General features: G+C 52.3%; 2 protein-coding genes across 2 annotated transcripts; one reads left to right on the forward strand and one right to left on the reverse strand.

Annotated features, from left to right (window-relative positions):
• Nucleotides 1–890: 890 nt before the first annotated feature.
• BDW74DRAFT_54512 (DUF3433 domain-containing protein) lies at nt 891–5,147 on the reverse strand. Its single transcript, XM_073733120.1, has 3 exons — nt 4,893–5,147; nt 3,011–4,840; nt 891–2,966 (listed from the first exon to the last, which is right to left on the reverse strand). Exons 1-3 carry the CDS (start codon nt 4,942–4,944, stop codon nt 922–924), a joined length of 3,927 nt encoding a protein of 1,308 aa, XP_073581635.1. The 5' UTR covers nt 4,945–5,147; the 3' UTR covers nt 891–921.
• A 4,272-nt stretch (nt 5,148–9,419) lies between these two features.
• BDW74DRAFT_180208 (uncharacterized protein) lies at nt 9,420–10,379 on the forward strand (the record flags this gene model as incomplete). The annotated part of the gene is made up of 2 exons (XM_073729679.1): nt 9,420–9,561; nt 9,613–10,379. 2 exons carry the CDS (start codon nt 9,420–9,422, stop codon nt 10,377–10,379), a joined length of 909 nt encoding a protein of 302 aa, XP_073581636.1.
• Nucleotides 10,380–12,942: the final 2,563 nt, after the last annotated feature.

Genomic DNA, 12,942 nt, shown 5'->3' on the forward strand with positions numbered 1-12,942 from the left:
CGTAGATGTACGTACCCATGACCACTGTAGAATCTCAAATTCCCATGCCTAATGACCCTCGACAACCTCAATGCCCAAACAAGAAGCAAGAAGGAAGAAACAACCAGCAAACTATCCCACCACGGTACAACCTGATCGGTACCCACCCACCACAACCCTCCCCATCCGTGAGCTCCCCTGGGCCGTCCATCAATCTACTCACCAAAGCATAGGCCAACAAAAAAGCAAACACAGTAGCCCCGCAATGAAACACAGGATGGACGAAGACATGCTCTGCTCCCCCGGCCGCGCGTAGCAGATGAGGAGGGCGTGGACACTCGCTATGAGCACGGCCGCGGCTCTTAACCTCACTATGATCCCGTATGAGGCTATTATTTTTTGGGTTCGCCCAGGTCTGTGCGAACTAAGCGCGGGTGATCGATCCGGACGCTTCCCGGGAGCAGGAGTTGGAAGTTGTTTGGCCTTTTGACGGGGATGGACGTTTTGAATCTGATGCCATGGCCAATGATGTATATTTCTGGTTGGTTTGTAGAGACCTTGCAGAGAGGAGAAGAATCGAATGCGTATAAGTCAGGGCTGGGGACTCGAACCGTGACAATACAGGTTGTTTCCGTGGCTCTCGATGCTCTTTTCTTGTAGGCAGAAGGAGGGTCACGTTAAGGAGAAGGCCCGGACGTGTTTGTGCTTGATTTACTACGGTACGTTTATCAACCTGCGCCTCGGGCTTCGAGTACGTAGGCAACGAACAACGGCTGGACTTCCACGGACCTCGAATCTCACAGATGAACAAAACCAAACAAGCACAGATCTACATGAAGATGATAGGAAAATACAAAGAACTAGAACAAATAAACGCTAATTCCCATCCAGAATCCATTCCTATTCTCACATGTCTATTATATACAGTCAAATCATATCATATCACGTAGCTCGCGAGTCCCGCTCACGAGTCTCATGCTCATTTCTTTCAGATTCGGACGTCGCCGCAGCCGGTGCCAGAGCCGTAGCCAGAGGCAAAGGCGGAGGCGGCGGCGGGGGTTCCTCCTCATAATCCGGCGGCGGCGTTTCAGGCCTTCCAACCTGAGTCTGAACCTGAACCGCAGCCGAGACCTCGATTTCAGGGGGCGTTTCCACCGGCGGCGTGCCGCGATTCTCTATCACGCTGAGTTCTATTTCCTCGGGTGGCTTTGCGGCCACTGTTGTTGTGCCGGGATCAGACGGCAGCGTCGTCTTTGGAGTGGCAACGGGCGGCTCCTCGTCGACTGCGTACCGCCACTCATTATCCTCACGCAGGAACATGCGAAATGTATATCGCTTCTTCAGACGTTCGAGGTGGGTTTGCCGTTGCGCATTCGTCCAGCCGTAGGTGCCGTCAAAGTCGTGGATCATTTGGCTGTTGGCGATCCAGGGGATAATTGAGCCGATGGATCGGGGGATGCGAGGGCCGTTGAACCTGCCGCGCCGGGTGCCGAAGACGATTAAGACTACCACGGTGTCGAGACCGATGATCGTCATAGCGATGACCAATGAGGATACCGATGGTTCCATGCGCCAGGCGCTCCAGATAACGGTGGCATTCTCGGCCACGATAGGCTCATTGAGGGGTAGGAGGTAGATTTCCCGCCAGAGGGAAAAGTACGTGCTGTACACCCACTGATATACAGTCTGCGAAAGGTCCATCAACCGGTCGGGATCGAGACTCGTGATGGGCGTGATATCTCGCTTGTAAAGCAGTGCAACAAGGAAACCAGCCCAATCGTACGACGAGACGTAGTTCGAGCTTGTGTCGTTTGACGCACCGTAGAAGCTCTGTGGGATGGCGGCAAAGACTTTGTTGAACTGGCCAAGACTGATAGTCGCATTGTCATACATATTGCCAGACGTTATCGTGCTGTTGGGAACCTGCCAGTGCTCGAGAATCTGACCTTTATGGTCAAAAACTATAGAGAAGTTCTGCAGCAAGAGGTCCGGCTCGCAGTGCAGGGCAACGGTGTTGTTACTGGTAACACCAGACGCTGCGGTGTAATTCCATCGACCAACGACAAGCACCGTTGACGTCTGGCAGATATCCGTTTCTTCCTTCGCAATCGGCGAGAAGAAATTGATCGACAGGGCATATTTATCGTTAGGATCACGAGGCGGTGTCATTTTAACCCAACACTCGCGCTCCGGCTCTCTGGTCGGGTGGTAAGTCCAGTATGGGCCGTCGTCCTGATAAACCAGATTTTCCGGAATGGACAAGACTCGACAGTTAAGACCTGCTCCGACGCCTAGCGTCGTGGCACTGTAGGTCGAGTCCTGGTCGGGATCGCGAATCTGAATGGGAGCAAACGAGTGGTTTGAGCTCGTCCAAGAAAGCAGCGGGACCCCACTGGTGATGCTGGTCTGGATCAGGTCATACTCGGTAAAGTCCGCAGCAAAGTCGTTTTGGCGGAACACAGAATGGCTGTAGTTTGCGAAGAGCGTGTCGGTCCCGGTAGCTGATTCGGTAAGCTGCTGCGTGAACAAGCCACCAGCAACTGTGGTAAGCACGGTATTGGCGATGCAGGCGATTGATATCAATCCCAGAAGAATATGTCGATTCTTGGCAGCTTTTGGTAGAACTGTCCACGGGTTCTGGCACGAGTAATTCATAGTCAATGACGTGCTGACGCTCGCCATTCCACGTTGAAGATGGACCCAAGGTTCAAGAACGCTCAAGTTCCGATGAATAGATGTACATAGCGCGCCGACTGCCGATGCCACAACGGACGGAAGAAATGACAGAACCACTTGGAGGAAACTCGAGCTCGACTGGTTGAGATGTTGGAAGCCGCCTTGCTTGGCAAAGGTAGAGATAACAAGGCTCATCAAAACGATGACTGCGGCGAGGAGCAGAAATTCAAGGATGAAGATGGGGATAACGAGGAAGTGAGGTCGTGGGTCCGCCCGTACTCGCGTTTGTTCGTCTAAGCGTACCGGATTGCCTGGACCCGTTAGAAGAAATCTTCAAATGACAAAGGCGACTCACCATCGTGCGTGACAATCTCAAGGCGGCTTCCAAGAGGACTATGGTACCATTGTAATCGGCAATCCCGAAATAAGCGACGTAATTGGCGCGTCGAGAATTGATGGAAGCCGGCACGCGGGTCGGCGAGAACATTAGTAAAACCAAATACATCAGTGAGCATACTACACATCGCGCCTATCGAACCCGGATCGCTCTGGAGAATATTCGGCCGCTTGTGATAATAGCGTAGCAGGATGAGGGTGAGAATGGTGCCAATCCCCAAGACGGTCTCGGCGCACCGGGCAACAGCCGCGACTATCGCAAGGGAAACCTGGCCTGTCGAACGTATCGCAGCTACAGTGGTCGGCGAGACATCGGGATTGAACAGACGGCTCATGGTAAGAATAAACGTTTGCTTCACACCTCTTCCAACTTTGGCCGTCAGTTCATCAGACCTCATGGTCTTGGACGAGTCGAGAACCAAGATAGGTTCAGTGTCGCCGACGTACTGACTGATCACAGGCAACTCTGTCAGTGTCCGTTCTCCGGTAGTTTCATTTGTTGTGATGAATAGCATGTCGCTAGTATACAGAGCCCGATGCGCTAGAAAACTCTGGAAGGAGTCGATGTTGAACTCTTCCTGGGTAAGCTCCTGCGTTGTCCCGTTGAATATTTTTGCGTTAGTGATCGAGCTGTTTGCGTGCATAGTGATTTCTGCTTCACCCTTGAAGTATTCAATGTTGCAAGCAAACATCGTAGCAGTTGATGTAAGGTTGTCGCCTACACTGCTAATAGCATTTTTCCCGAAGGTAGAGGAGTTGACGGATAGGAGAACGCCATAAAGATCAATCGAATCACAACCGTCAGATACAAACGCCCTTTCAGCACCGGTGAAGGGCGTATTAGACCACGTCGGTTCCCAATATCGGACCTGCAAGAAATCGACGTTCGGGAATAGCACGTTGTCGTAGGAAAAGTCCAGATTACATTTCTCGCCCAGCCCAGAAATCGGAACATTCTGTACATCCCAGTATAGCCAAGACTCGGTCTCATTGTAGCTGACGGAAAAGTTGCTCGTAAACAGGTCCTGACAGTCTAGCTCGGTCCAGTAGATCGTCTGGTTCAGCGACCAAACGGTTGTCTCTCGCCGGTCGTCCGTTGGAATCTGGACAGGCCCAACGGCAAACTGCCCCGAGCGGGTCTGTTGGAGTCCAGTGCTGTCGGTAAAGTAGGCTTCGAAGTTGCTGCTTTCGCTATTCTCCTGAGCCGCGAACCACCGAGCCTGTGTCGATAAATCCACCAACTTGGACCACGTCTTCATTTTTTCATCCGAGATCGTCGTGACCTCCCGTAATTCCAGAAGAGAACTTTGCAGCGCCGGGTGAAATATACGGATGAGAAGGGTGACCAGCGAGACCGATAATACCAGCCAATGCCGCCGTTTCGCAGACGCTATCGGTGTGATGAAGCTTTGTCCGAAGTTGTAGTTGATAAACAGGACGGTCGCGGGACAGCCTTCCGGCCGCGCCATCTGAAAATACGGCTCCAGGCGGAGGACATCGAAATCTATAAACGACCATAGTGTAGCAAGGACGAGGGCAACGATAACGGGGATGTAGTTGTAAGCAAACGATTCGAAGTGGGTAAGGTCGTCGGTATCATCGAAGAAGCGAAGTCCGCCGGTCCGTTCGCTATACTGGCTTAAGGCTTCGAGAATTATCAACAGGAATAGCATAAGACACGCGATGAGGGTGAGGTAGGTGGGACGGAGAGGAATCGGGCGCCATCCGGTCGGGTGAGTCGGTCGGGCGTTGGGAGGAGAGCCGGGCTGACGAGCAGCCCAGTAGCGGTCTAGAAGACAAACCGTTAGCGAACACGATAGAGATGAAGAAGGGATTGGTACCTTTGATGTGCAAGTATACATTGTACGGGTTGAATCGCCAGCCTCCAGACATGGTCTGGTCGCATGCTCCGCCGGGCTCCAGCTAGCGATAACACCTCCCCCAGAATTCACACCGGAGTCAGATTCAGGAACGACGAGATCATGATAATTCGTGGCGAGTCAATGAAGTCAAGTCCCGCATGACGACGCTGCCATGGAAATCCGGATGAGAGGAGCGCACCAGGCGATGAAGAGGGGTTGGCAACGCAAGGCAAGGTGGAAGGGATGAGACCTGGAGAATGAGCGTCAGCGGTCGAGTCTTTCAGTCGTGGCTCAGCCGCTGCCAGCCTCAGGCGCTAAGGCAAAAAGGGACCGCGACGGGGTGCCACTGGCTCAGACGGTGGGGCGTCAAGCCAATCTTTGCCATGTTTGCAGCCACATACCCCGCACAGCCACTTTCATTGGAGAGAGATACGACCTCTGGCCAATCAAGATATGGATGACGCAGCTCATTTACAGAAGGTCGCGTACGTACGTTACACAGACCTTGGCATTGCCAGCTTGGCTGTGCGTAATATTGGTTCCGGGTGGTATCGCAGCCGTTGCTCATAATCAGACCCTGCAGGATTGACAGCGACCGTGACAGCATCCGTGTGGCTCAACACCACGGCCAGGACTGGTACGCGTCCTCTAGAGGACTTGAATGGAAAATGACTGTCTGGGCATTAGGAGACATGCCAATGGAGAGCATTCAGTGATTTTAGACAGACTGTCTTCGTGTGCTTTGGGGCCTCTAGCAACCTACTCCGACGTCAGCACCGAAATATATATTTTTGGTTGATGAGAATTGTGGCGTAACAAGCAATTCCTCTCAACCACTTTTTAACCATTGCGGCATTAATCAATGGGATTCAATAGGTTGCACTTAGGGGAATCGTACTCTGTATCCTATAGTATCTACATACTCATCTAATACGCTCATTAATTGATATGACCTCTTTAACTTATTGATAGGCCTTGATAAAGTACGTGAATCAGCAACAGACCAACACACGGAAAAAGATAGGATTAATGTTAACTCTCATATGAGAAGACGTAAATTGGAAGTATCTTAAGACTAGGATGTCATGGTAATATATAGACGTCTACATGGGGAAGACCTAGTCAAAGTTCGAAAATAGACAAGGTAGAAACGGACTAGTAGCCTTAAATAGAACATACCATTAACACTGCCGAAGACTTTGACTTCCTAAAAAAATGCTTGCCTCGATAGGGTAACTGGGCAGGTCATGCGTGCCCTTCGCGCGTATATTGGGAGGATGGCTCCGGAGTGAAGAACACCAGGTTCATACTTTCAATATGCGGTCAACATCAAAGATCCCCAAACAGTTCAGCTAAATGCTCGATCTAAAACGCTCATACCCCTATACTTACCCCTAACCCAGTTCGCTACGGCCCAAACATCCGGTCGAAAATTCCAGAGCACGTCAAAAGCGCACGAAGGCAAGATTTCTCATGAAAGCAAGAATCCCAAATCAAGAACGAGAACGCGATAAAATGCGACAGGTCCTGACGATCACCCGAAAACCAGCCAAGACGCCGGGCCAAAAGAGCTTACCATCGCGAGCCTCAAGATTAAGAATGATCCACGCACCCAATCTTTTCGGCATGCGATCCCTTGCTTCGAGACACGCGGGAGAAGATACGCATTTGTATGGCACCCGCGTCGATCATAAACGTGGGAGCTGTATACCATGGTCTTGGTCCTGGGGACTGGGGACTGGGGAGATTACTCTGTTCAAGTTCTACTATCTAGGGATCTAGGACTCAAGCGTAAGACGCGCTTGCGTTAGATTCTGGTGTTCCAGCGTAGGCTACGCTAGGGCGGATCGCTAGCACCACTACTACTGTAGAGGATCGATCTAGATCGAGTGCACATTCATGATATGGTACTGATGGAGGAAGAACGGACGGCTCCAGAGGAGGTCGCTCTTGCCCGGATTGTCCACTTCCTCAACCTAGCTGCCGCTGTCGTAAATACTCGCTGCTACCCATCAACATCCTACATCTTGTCGCGCTTCCACTCCACCATTTGTCACGCTTAGAGCTCCGTTGCAGAGAATGCGCGCCTTGTCCAGAACTAGTTCCCCAGTGATGATGCCCTACTATTTATAGAGCATCAATGGGCCAAAGTCGGCTTCTCCGTCGGACTCTAAACCGTCATGTTGTTCGTTCCGACCGCTCTGGTGGGTCGGGGAGTCTACGTTGGGAAGGTCGCCTACATTCTTGTCCCCAGGGAGAGCCTCACTTTCGCAACACCACACGCCGGGCAGTGGACATGTATACTCCGTATTTCGTATCGCGCGCGATATCGCCCCAAAGTTCTGGGCTCGGATTCATGCAATTCCGAAGGAGAGTCCGCCGACTATACGGAGTATGGCAAAATAGTCCACTGGCGGCCCCCCTCCGCCTGCGAGCATGGGCCATGGCATGCCGCATGCTTGAGTCTTGACAGGCACGACGTGATCCTGAAACGTTTCAGGCTGAGTACAACCCCATTTCCCATGGCCGTTATGCATCAGTTGAGCACGGATGTTGCTCGAGATGGGCGCCGCGTGGGAGTTCATTTGGTAGTTATCGTGAGCCTGAAACAGCTTTGCGTTCGTTACCTTTTACACTGTGCTGAGGACGAACATAAGACAACGGGCTCATGGCGCGGTAGGGTTGCCAAAACATTGACTCAATGGTTTGAGAGAATCCAGATTTCGCGCAGAACCAAAGATATTGCTGCAATATCATTGCGATACCGGCATAATGGTCCTTGATCGCAGTCTGCACGAGTCACGACACAGTGTAAAGAAGGGTCTCAACACATAAGGATCCAGAATGCGAGATTGTCGGTTGCCACAGGGCTGATGCGGAGAAGGAGGGTCCTCGACCTCGTAATCCGAAACATCCATGCTTTGATAAGTTGAGACTCGAAGCGGTGCTGCTAGACGCACTGCGGACAAGGTCCTCACAGCGAAGGCAGATAAGGAGCCATAGGGATGTGACTGAATTTGAATTAAGGGGAGCAGTGAAATGAAGCTCATCATACTGACGCTGGGACGAGTTCTAATTCTTCAGGCAGCGCCGGAGATATTGCCGAAAGTGGGCATCGGAAAGTGGCCGGGCGAGGATTAGCCCTGAGAGCCGATCGAACGGTGGGGCGGATGAGCACATTAGCACATCCTCGTTCTGATCTTGGCTGGCCATGATCTAGACTTGCTCATTAGCAGGGAGCCATGCTCTCATCCTCAGAAATCTCTGCAGGAGCAGTGGTTCAGAGTCTCCTGACTAGCCAAGCCCTAATTCCGATCTCGGGCGATTGCGGGTCTTTCGTGGCCTGAGGCACCAACACTCTGCGCCGGACAATGCGTTGTCGAAAAGGGGCAACGAGAATGAAAGAAAGAGATGATGAAGGTGTATTGTGCTCGGTCTAAGCTGTGAAGAGGCTGCATGACAGTTCTGCGCATCCTGCTGAGTTGGGAGTATGAAGGCAGAGGATAAAACGCCGGGTGCTGCACGATCGCAAAGAATGCCGAATTGGGCAGCAAGGCTCGTAGATCGTGGATCGGAACAGGGGGTCTGGTGTTCCAGGCGTCTTGCATCCCAGTGATGAGGTTGGTCCCACTCTCGTCACACCATGCATTGGCTGCTTGATTTTAGCTCTGCTTTGAATGTGCATTAGCTGCTTTCGTTGTTTTGTGTCCGAGTCGACCGACATTGCATCACAGCAGGATAGCCGAGCAGAGTACTATAGACTGCTCTGACAGAGAAGCATTATGAGTCGAACAAAGCCTTGGGACGGGCCATCTGGTGCCCAAATCACCTCATACTCGGTCTATCAACTGTCGGCAGCGGATTCCAAATCATCCTCACCGAAAGACAGGCCCAGGCCAGCGGATATTCGACGGGCGGATCGCCGTGGATCCCTTTGGCGTGAAAATCTGGGAGATGGAATTGGGCGAGGATCCATCTCAAACAGATTAACAGACCCCTGGCCGTGTCCTGATGAGACCCCGCCCCAGGCTAAGCTGCCACTGGCAGGTGACTCCGAGTCCCTTGTTGCGGTGTTTATTCGCAGATCATGGCCCTTGTCTCTCATTGCTGGTGCCAGACAACTCAAGAACCACGCTCTGCCCCGCAAAGCGCAGTGGGCACAGTTAAATTGGCAGTCAAGCCTTTTGGCCCTTATCTGGCTGATCCGGGACAGTCAATCTCCCCTCTGCCTCCGGATTGGGTATGTCGCCCTGAGAGCATAGGGCAGGCTTCGGGACTTATTCCACTTTGACTCTGGTTGGCCTGCTGGGCCCGGTTTTGCTTCTTTTTGACGTCAAGTTTATATAAAACCGTGCCCGCCCTTCCACATACCAGACCTGACCAGAGGCTTCACTGCACATCGTCCACCTTTACCTCGTGGTTTTGCCTATCCATCCTCCACCACCCGTCAATAGTCTACAACCCCGCCATCCCTGTCCAACGTCCACTGCGACTGTCAATCATATCATGGCCATGGCTTCTATGATGGAACCAGACTACCGGACCTTGTCCCATTTCCCTATCCAACAAGCTCTGGTCTACAGACAGGCACCCTATACACCACCGCCACCGCCATACTATGCTATGCCCAACGTCGGGTGCTCCCCAGGTATGCTCGATCTTTCTTGTCTAGTCAAGCTCAGCAACTAACTAGCTAAAGCTCTCTCCTACGTCCAATACTTCCCTCAAACCCCCCTCAACTCAATACACCACGTCCACAACGAATACGACGGCTTCGTAAACGGCGTCATCAGCGACGTCCTCCTCCGCGTCGACGACGGCTTCACCTACAAACAACCTCAACCCGTCCACGACGAAAAGATCCTCCCCTCAAACCACTATGCACCATCCTCCTCCGGCCCCGAGCAAAACCTCATGTGGGGATCCGACGTCTCCTTCGGCCCAAACGGCTACCACCCCGACCCAGCGTCCTCGCCCGAGATCAAAGCCGAGCAAGACCCAGCCCCGCTATACGGCCTGCAAGAAATGCCATCTTCAGCATCACAATCGGTAACGCCATCGCCGAGTCAAACGCCGAAACTCAAGCCCCAACCTCAGACCCAACCTGAACCCGAGACACCGACGACTTTACCCTCAGACAACGCAGACGAGCTCCAGCTTCTACAGCAATCGCCCGAGTTTGCGGAACTCAGCAAGGGCGGACTACAGAAGATCACGGGAAAGAAGCGACGGCGCCTGCTGCATATCATCGCCGAGCGGAACCGGCGTCTGCATCAGAACAAGATGTACGAGGAGCTGTATAAGATGGTTCCTGGGTTGGAGAACAGTTCGCGGTCGACGAAGAGGGAGGTTCTGTTTCGGACGGCGGATTTCCTGGAGGATCTGGTTAAGGAGAATCAACGCCTTCAGCAGCAGCTTAGCCAATTACCACTGCCGAGTTCTCACCAGGGGTATATGCTGGGGTAGGAGGGAAGGTGGCCAATGATAATGAGCTGGTCTATGGTACTGGCAGGGTATGATGCGATGTCGATGTCGATGCTTCTTTTCTTTTCTTCATTTTCTTTTGTCATGTTTCTGGGCTGGTCCACTGCTTTTACGCCTATACCATACTTGTACTTGTTCCCTTTGTATTATATGAGCGAAGATACCACAGCCACAACCATAACCACAACCACAATCTTAGATAATGTTTGATGCATGAGCTTTGATCCCTTGTCCCAGTTTACTTCCCGACCGACTTGCTAGTTCAGCCCCGGATACATCCAAAAGAAAACGTCGAGTCACACCCCGTCGGCAAGAGCACGCCCCCTCAACAAAGAATCCCGGAACACCTGGTACAGCTCTCGTCCCTGATTGACTGCTTTCCCGTGTGCTGCCTTGCTGTGCTACGGTGCTACCCATCAGACAAAGAGATTCGGTAAAGGCAAGCCACACTATGCATACCTTCGGAAATAAGGTCCATTCAGCAACCGCCAACCTCGAACCTTGACCGTCAAGAGCCCATGATCGCCGTTTCTCCAGTACTCCCGATGGACCTTACCCCACCTTCCCGGTGGCGGAGAAACATCCGGTCCTATAGACTAATGGTACCTATAGTAGGTCGTACTCTTTGTTGGCATACCGAAATCTATCAACCAATCTCCTTAAACCAACCACATTACTAGTACCTATTTTTCCGTTTAAACAAAGAACCCAACCGTTATCATGCAGGTGCAGAAGGGTCGTCGAGTCGTCGATGGGCCAATGCAGGTCTCCGATGGTCGCCGTTAGCGGTCGAGGTCAAAGCTTCGAGTTTTCTTTGTCTTCTGCCGGTGGTGCATTGTGGCGGCTTACGGTGCCCTGGATTAGGGCCACAAGGCTCGCGGAGGACGGAGCCTGGAATGTAGGTGTCGCTGCTGCTCACGTCAGAGGGAAGAATTGGGGGGGGTAGAAGGTTGGACGCGAATTTTAAGGGGCAATGCTAGTAACTATTGGAGGCTATCGTATTTTGTTTCCCTGGATTGAAGGTGAACATACCGCCAAGAGAGAGAGCAAGGCACCACCTGCAGAGATGGAGTATATCATTAGGCTGGGATGGGGTGGGGGTTCCTGCATCCTCAGCGGGTAGGGTACCGCCGAGAGCGACTCATGGAGCCCTAACTACCTAAGGTAGGTACCTATAGCAACATTGAATGTAATCGTGAAAAACAGGGGGCATGACATACTGTAATAACAAATCGAGAAAACCCAATAAAGCACGAAAGCAAGAATCCATCATTCGCCGACCACGGCAAACCGCCCTCTCCTCCTCCCCTCTCGTGTCCATCCATCTCGCCACCTTTCGGCCTCTCTCACTACTAGGTGCCCATCTCAGCAAATCCCAGCCTACACCTGTCATCCCTGCAACTTGTCTATTCGCAATACTACCTGGTTCTTCCACCGCAAAACTGCTCATCTCCTCAAGCCCTACCTGGAGGATCAGCAATAGATCCATATATCCATACTCATTCCCCGTCACCCTCCACTACGCCCCCGTCAACATCCCCCACATTACACCCAGCGCCAGAAGTAAACTTTCACATGAGGTGCCGTCCTTATTCTCGTAGCTCGTGCGGCTGGGCACGGGACAGCCGAGTGACCGAGTGTCTTCCGGAGTTTTCTGCAGACGGTCAAGATTCCGGGGACGCCGCCAACGGTGCCTTCCTAGTCGTGGTAGAAGTTTGGGGGTGTCCAGGTCGGGTGTTTTTGCTGGTGCTTATGCTGGTGCTTATGCTGGACTGGGCTGGGAGAGATAGGGCGACGGTCGGGGTCAGGAGGGGTTTATGCGTTGTTGTGTTGGTGAATTGCATTGTCTTGTTGAGTTTAACTTTCGTGAGGATGGGCCAAAGGAGACTGCAAGCGGAGGGGGAGGGGGGGAGGGGGGTGCACATGTGGGGGGAGAAGCCACCCAGCCCGTTATCCTCACGACTTTGTATCTTGTCAGCAACTTCTCGCTCCTAAAAGACCCTCTCGCTATTTTTAGTTGTCTTGGTTCTTTTCGCATCCTCCCTCGTGGATCAGATGAGGGTTAAGCGCCGAGGATTAGATGAAACGTCTTGGGATTTCATCGATCCTTCAGGTTTATTGCCAAAGACATGCGCTGTGCTAACCGAGACCTTGCGTCTTTCGAGGCGGCGCTGGCAGTACCATGTTTGGAACGAGGTATTCATACGCCCAAGGCTGCATGCTTTTCTGAAGGCCACAGCAGAGAAAGACGTTCAATCCTTCCCCTTAGCGATCGTTTCTCCCCTGGTGGTCGGGTCTTTTCTTAACGTCGTATGCGGTGCATGCCTAGCGCGAAGGCTGTAGCAAGCCGGGGGAAAATTATCAAGCTTGCCATCAGGTATTTTCACCTGCCGCTCTTAAAGTGCATCGTGCTAACAAATGGACTAGCACCGTGTATCAAACCCTCTACCAGTCGTGTACACCTTGGCTCACGGTATCATTTTGGCTCTGCTGGCTTTCGTGTTCCCTGCCCAATTCTCAGAGAATCCGACGCAAGACCAACTTC

The sequence above is a fragment of the Aspergillus multicolor genome, assembly GCF_047715735.1.
Source record: "Aspergillus multicolor strain CBS 133.54 unplaced genomic scaffold BDW74scaffold_21, whole genome shotgun sequence".
NCBI lineage: Eukaryota > Fungi > Ascomycota > Eurotiomycetes > Eurotiales > Aspergillaceae > Aspergillus > Aspergillus multicolor.

Excerpts from the sequence above, each read along its gene's own strand:
- BDW74DRAFT_54512 (XM_073733120.1), bottom strand. The coding sequence starts at position 4,944 with ATGTCTGGAGGCTGGCGATTCAACCCGTACAATGTATACTTGCACATC. Across the intron at positions 4,841-4,892 it reads TGTATACTTGCACATCAAAG|ACCGCTACTGGGCTGCTCGT; the intron begins GTACCAATCCCT and ends TTTGTCTTCTAG. Across the intron at positions 2,967-3,010 it reads TGAGATTGTCACGCACGATG|GCAATCCGGTACGCTTAGAC; the intron begins GTGAGTCGCCTT and ends TAACGGGTCCAG.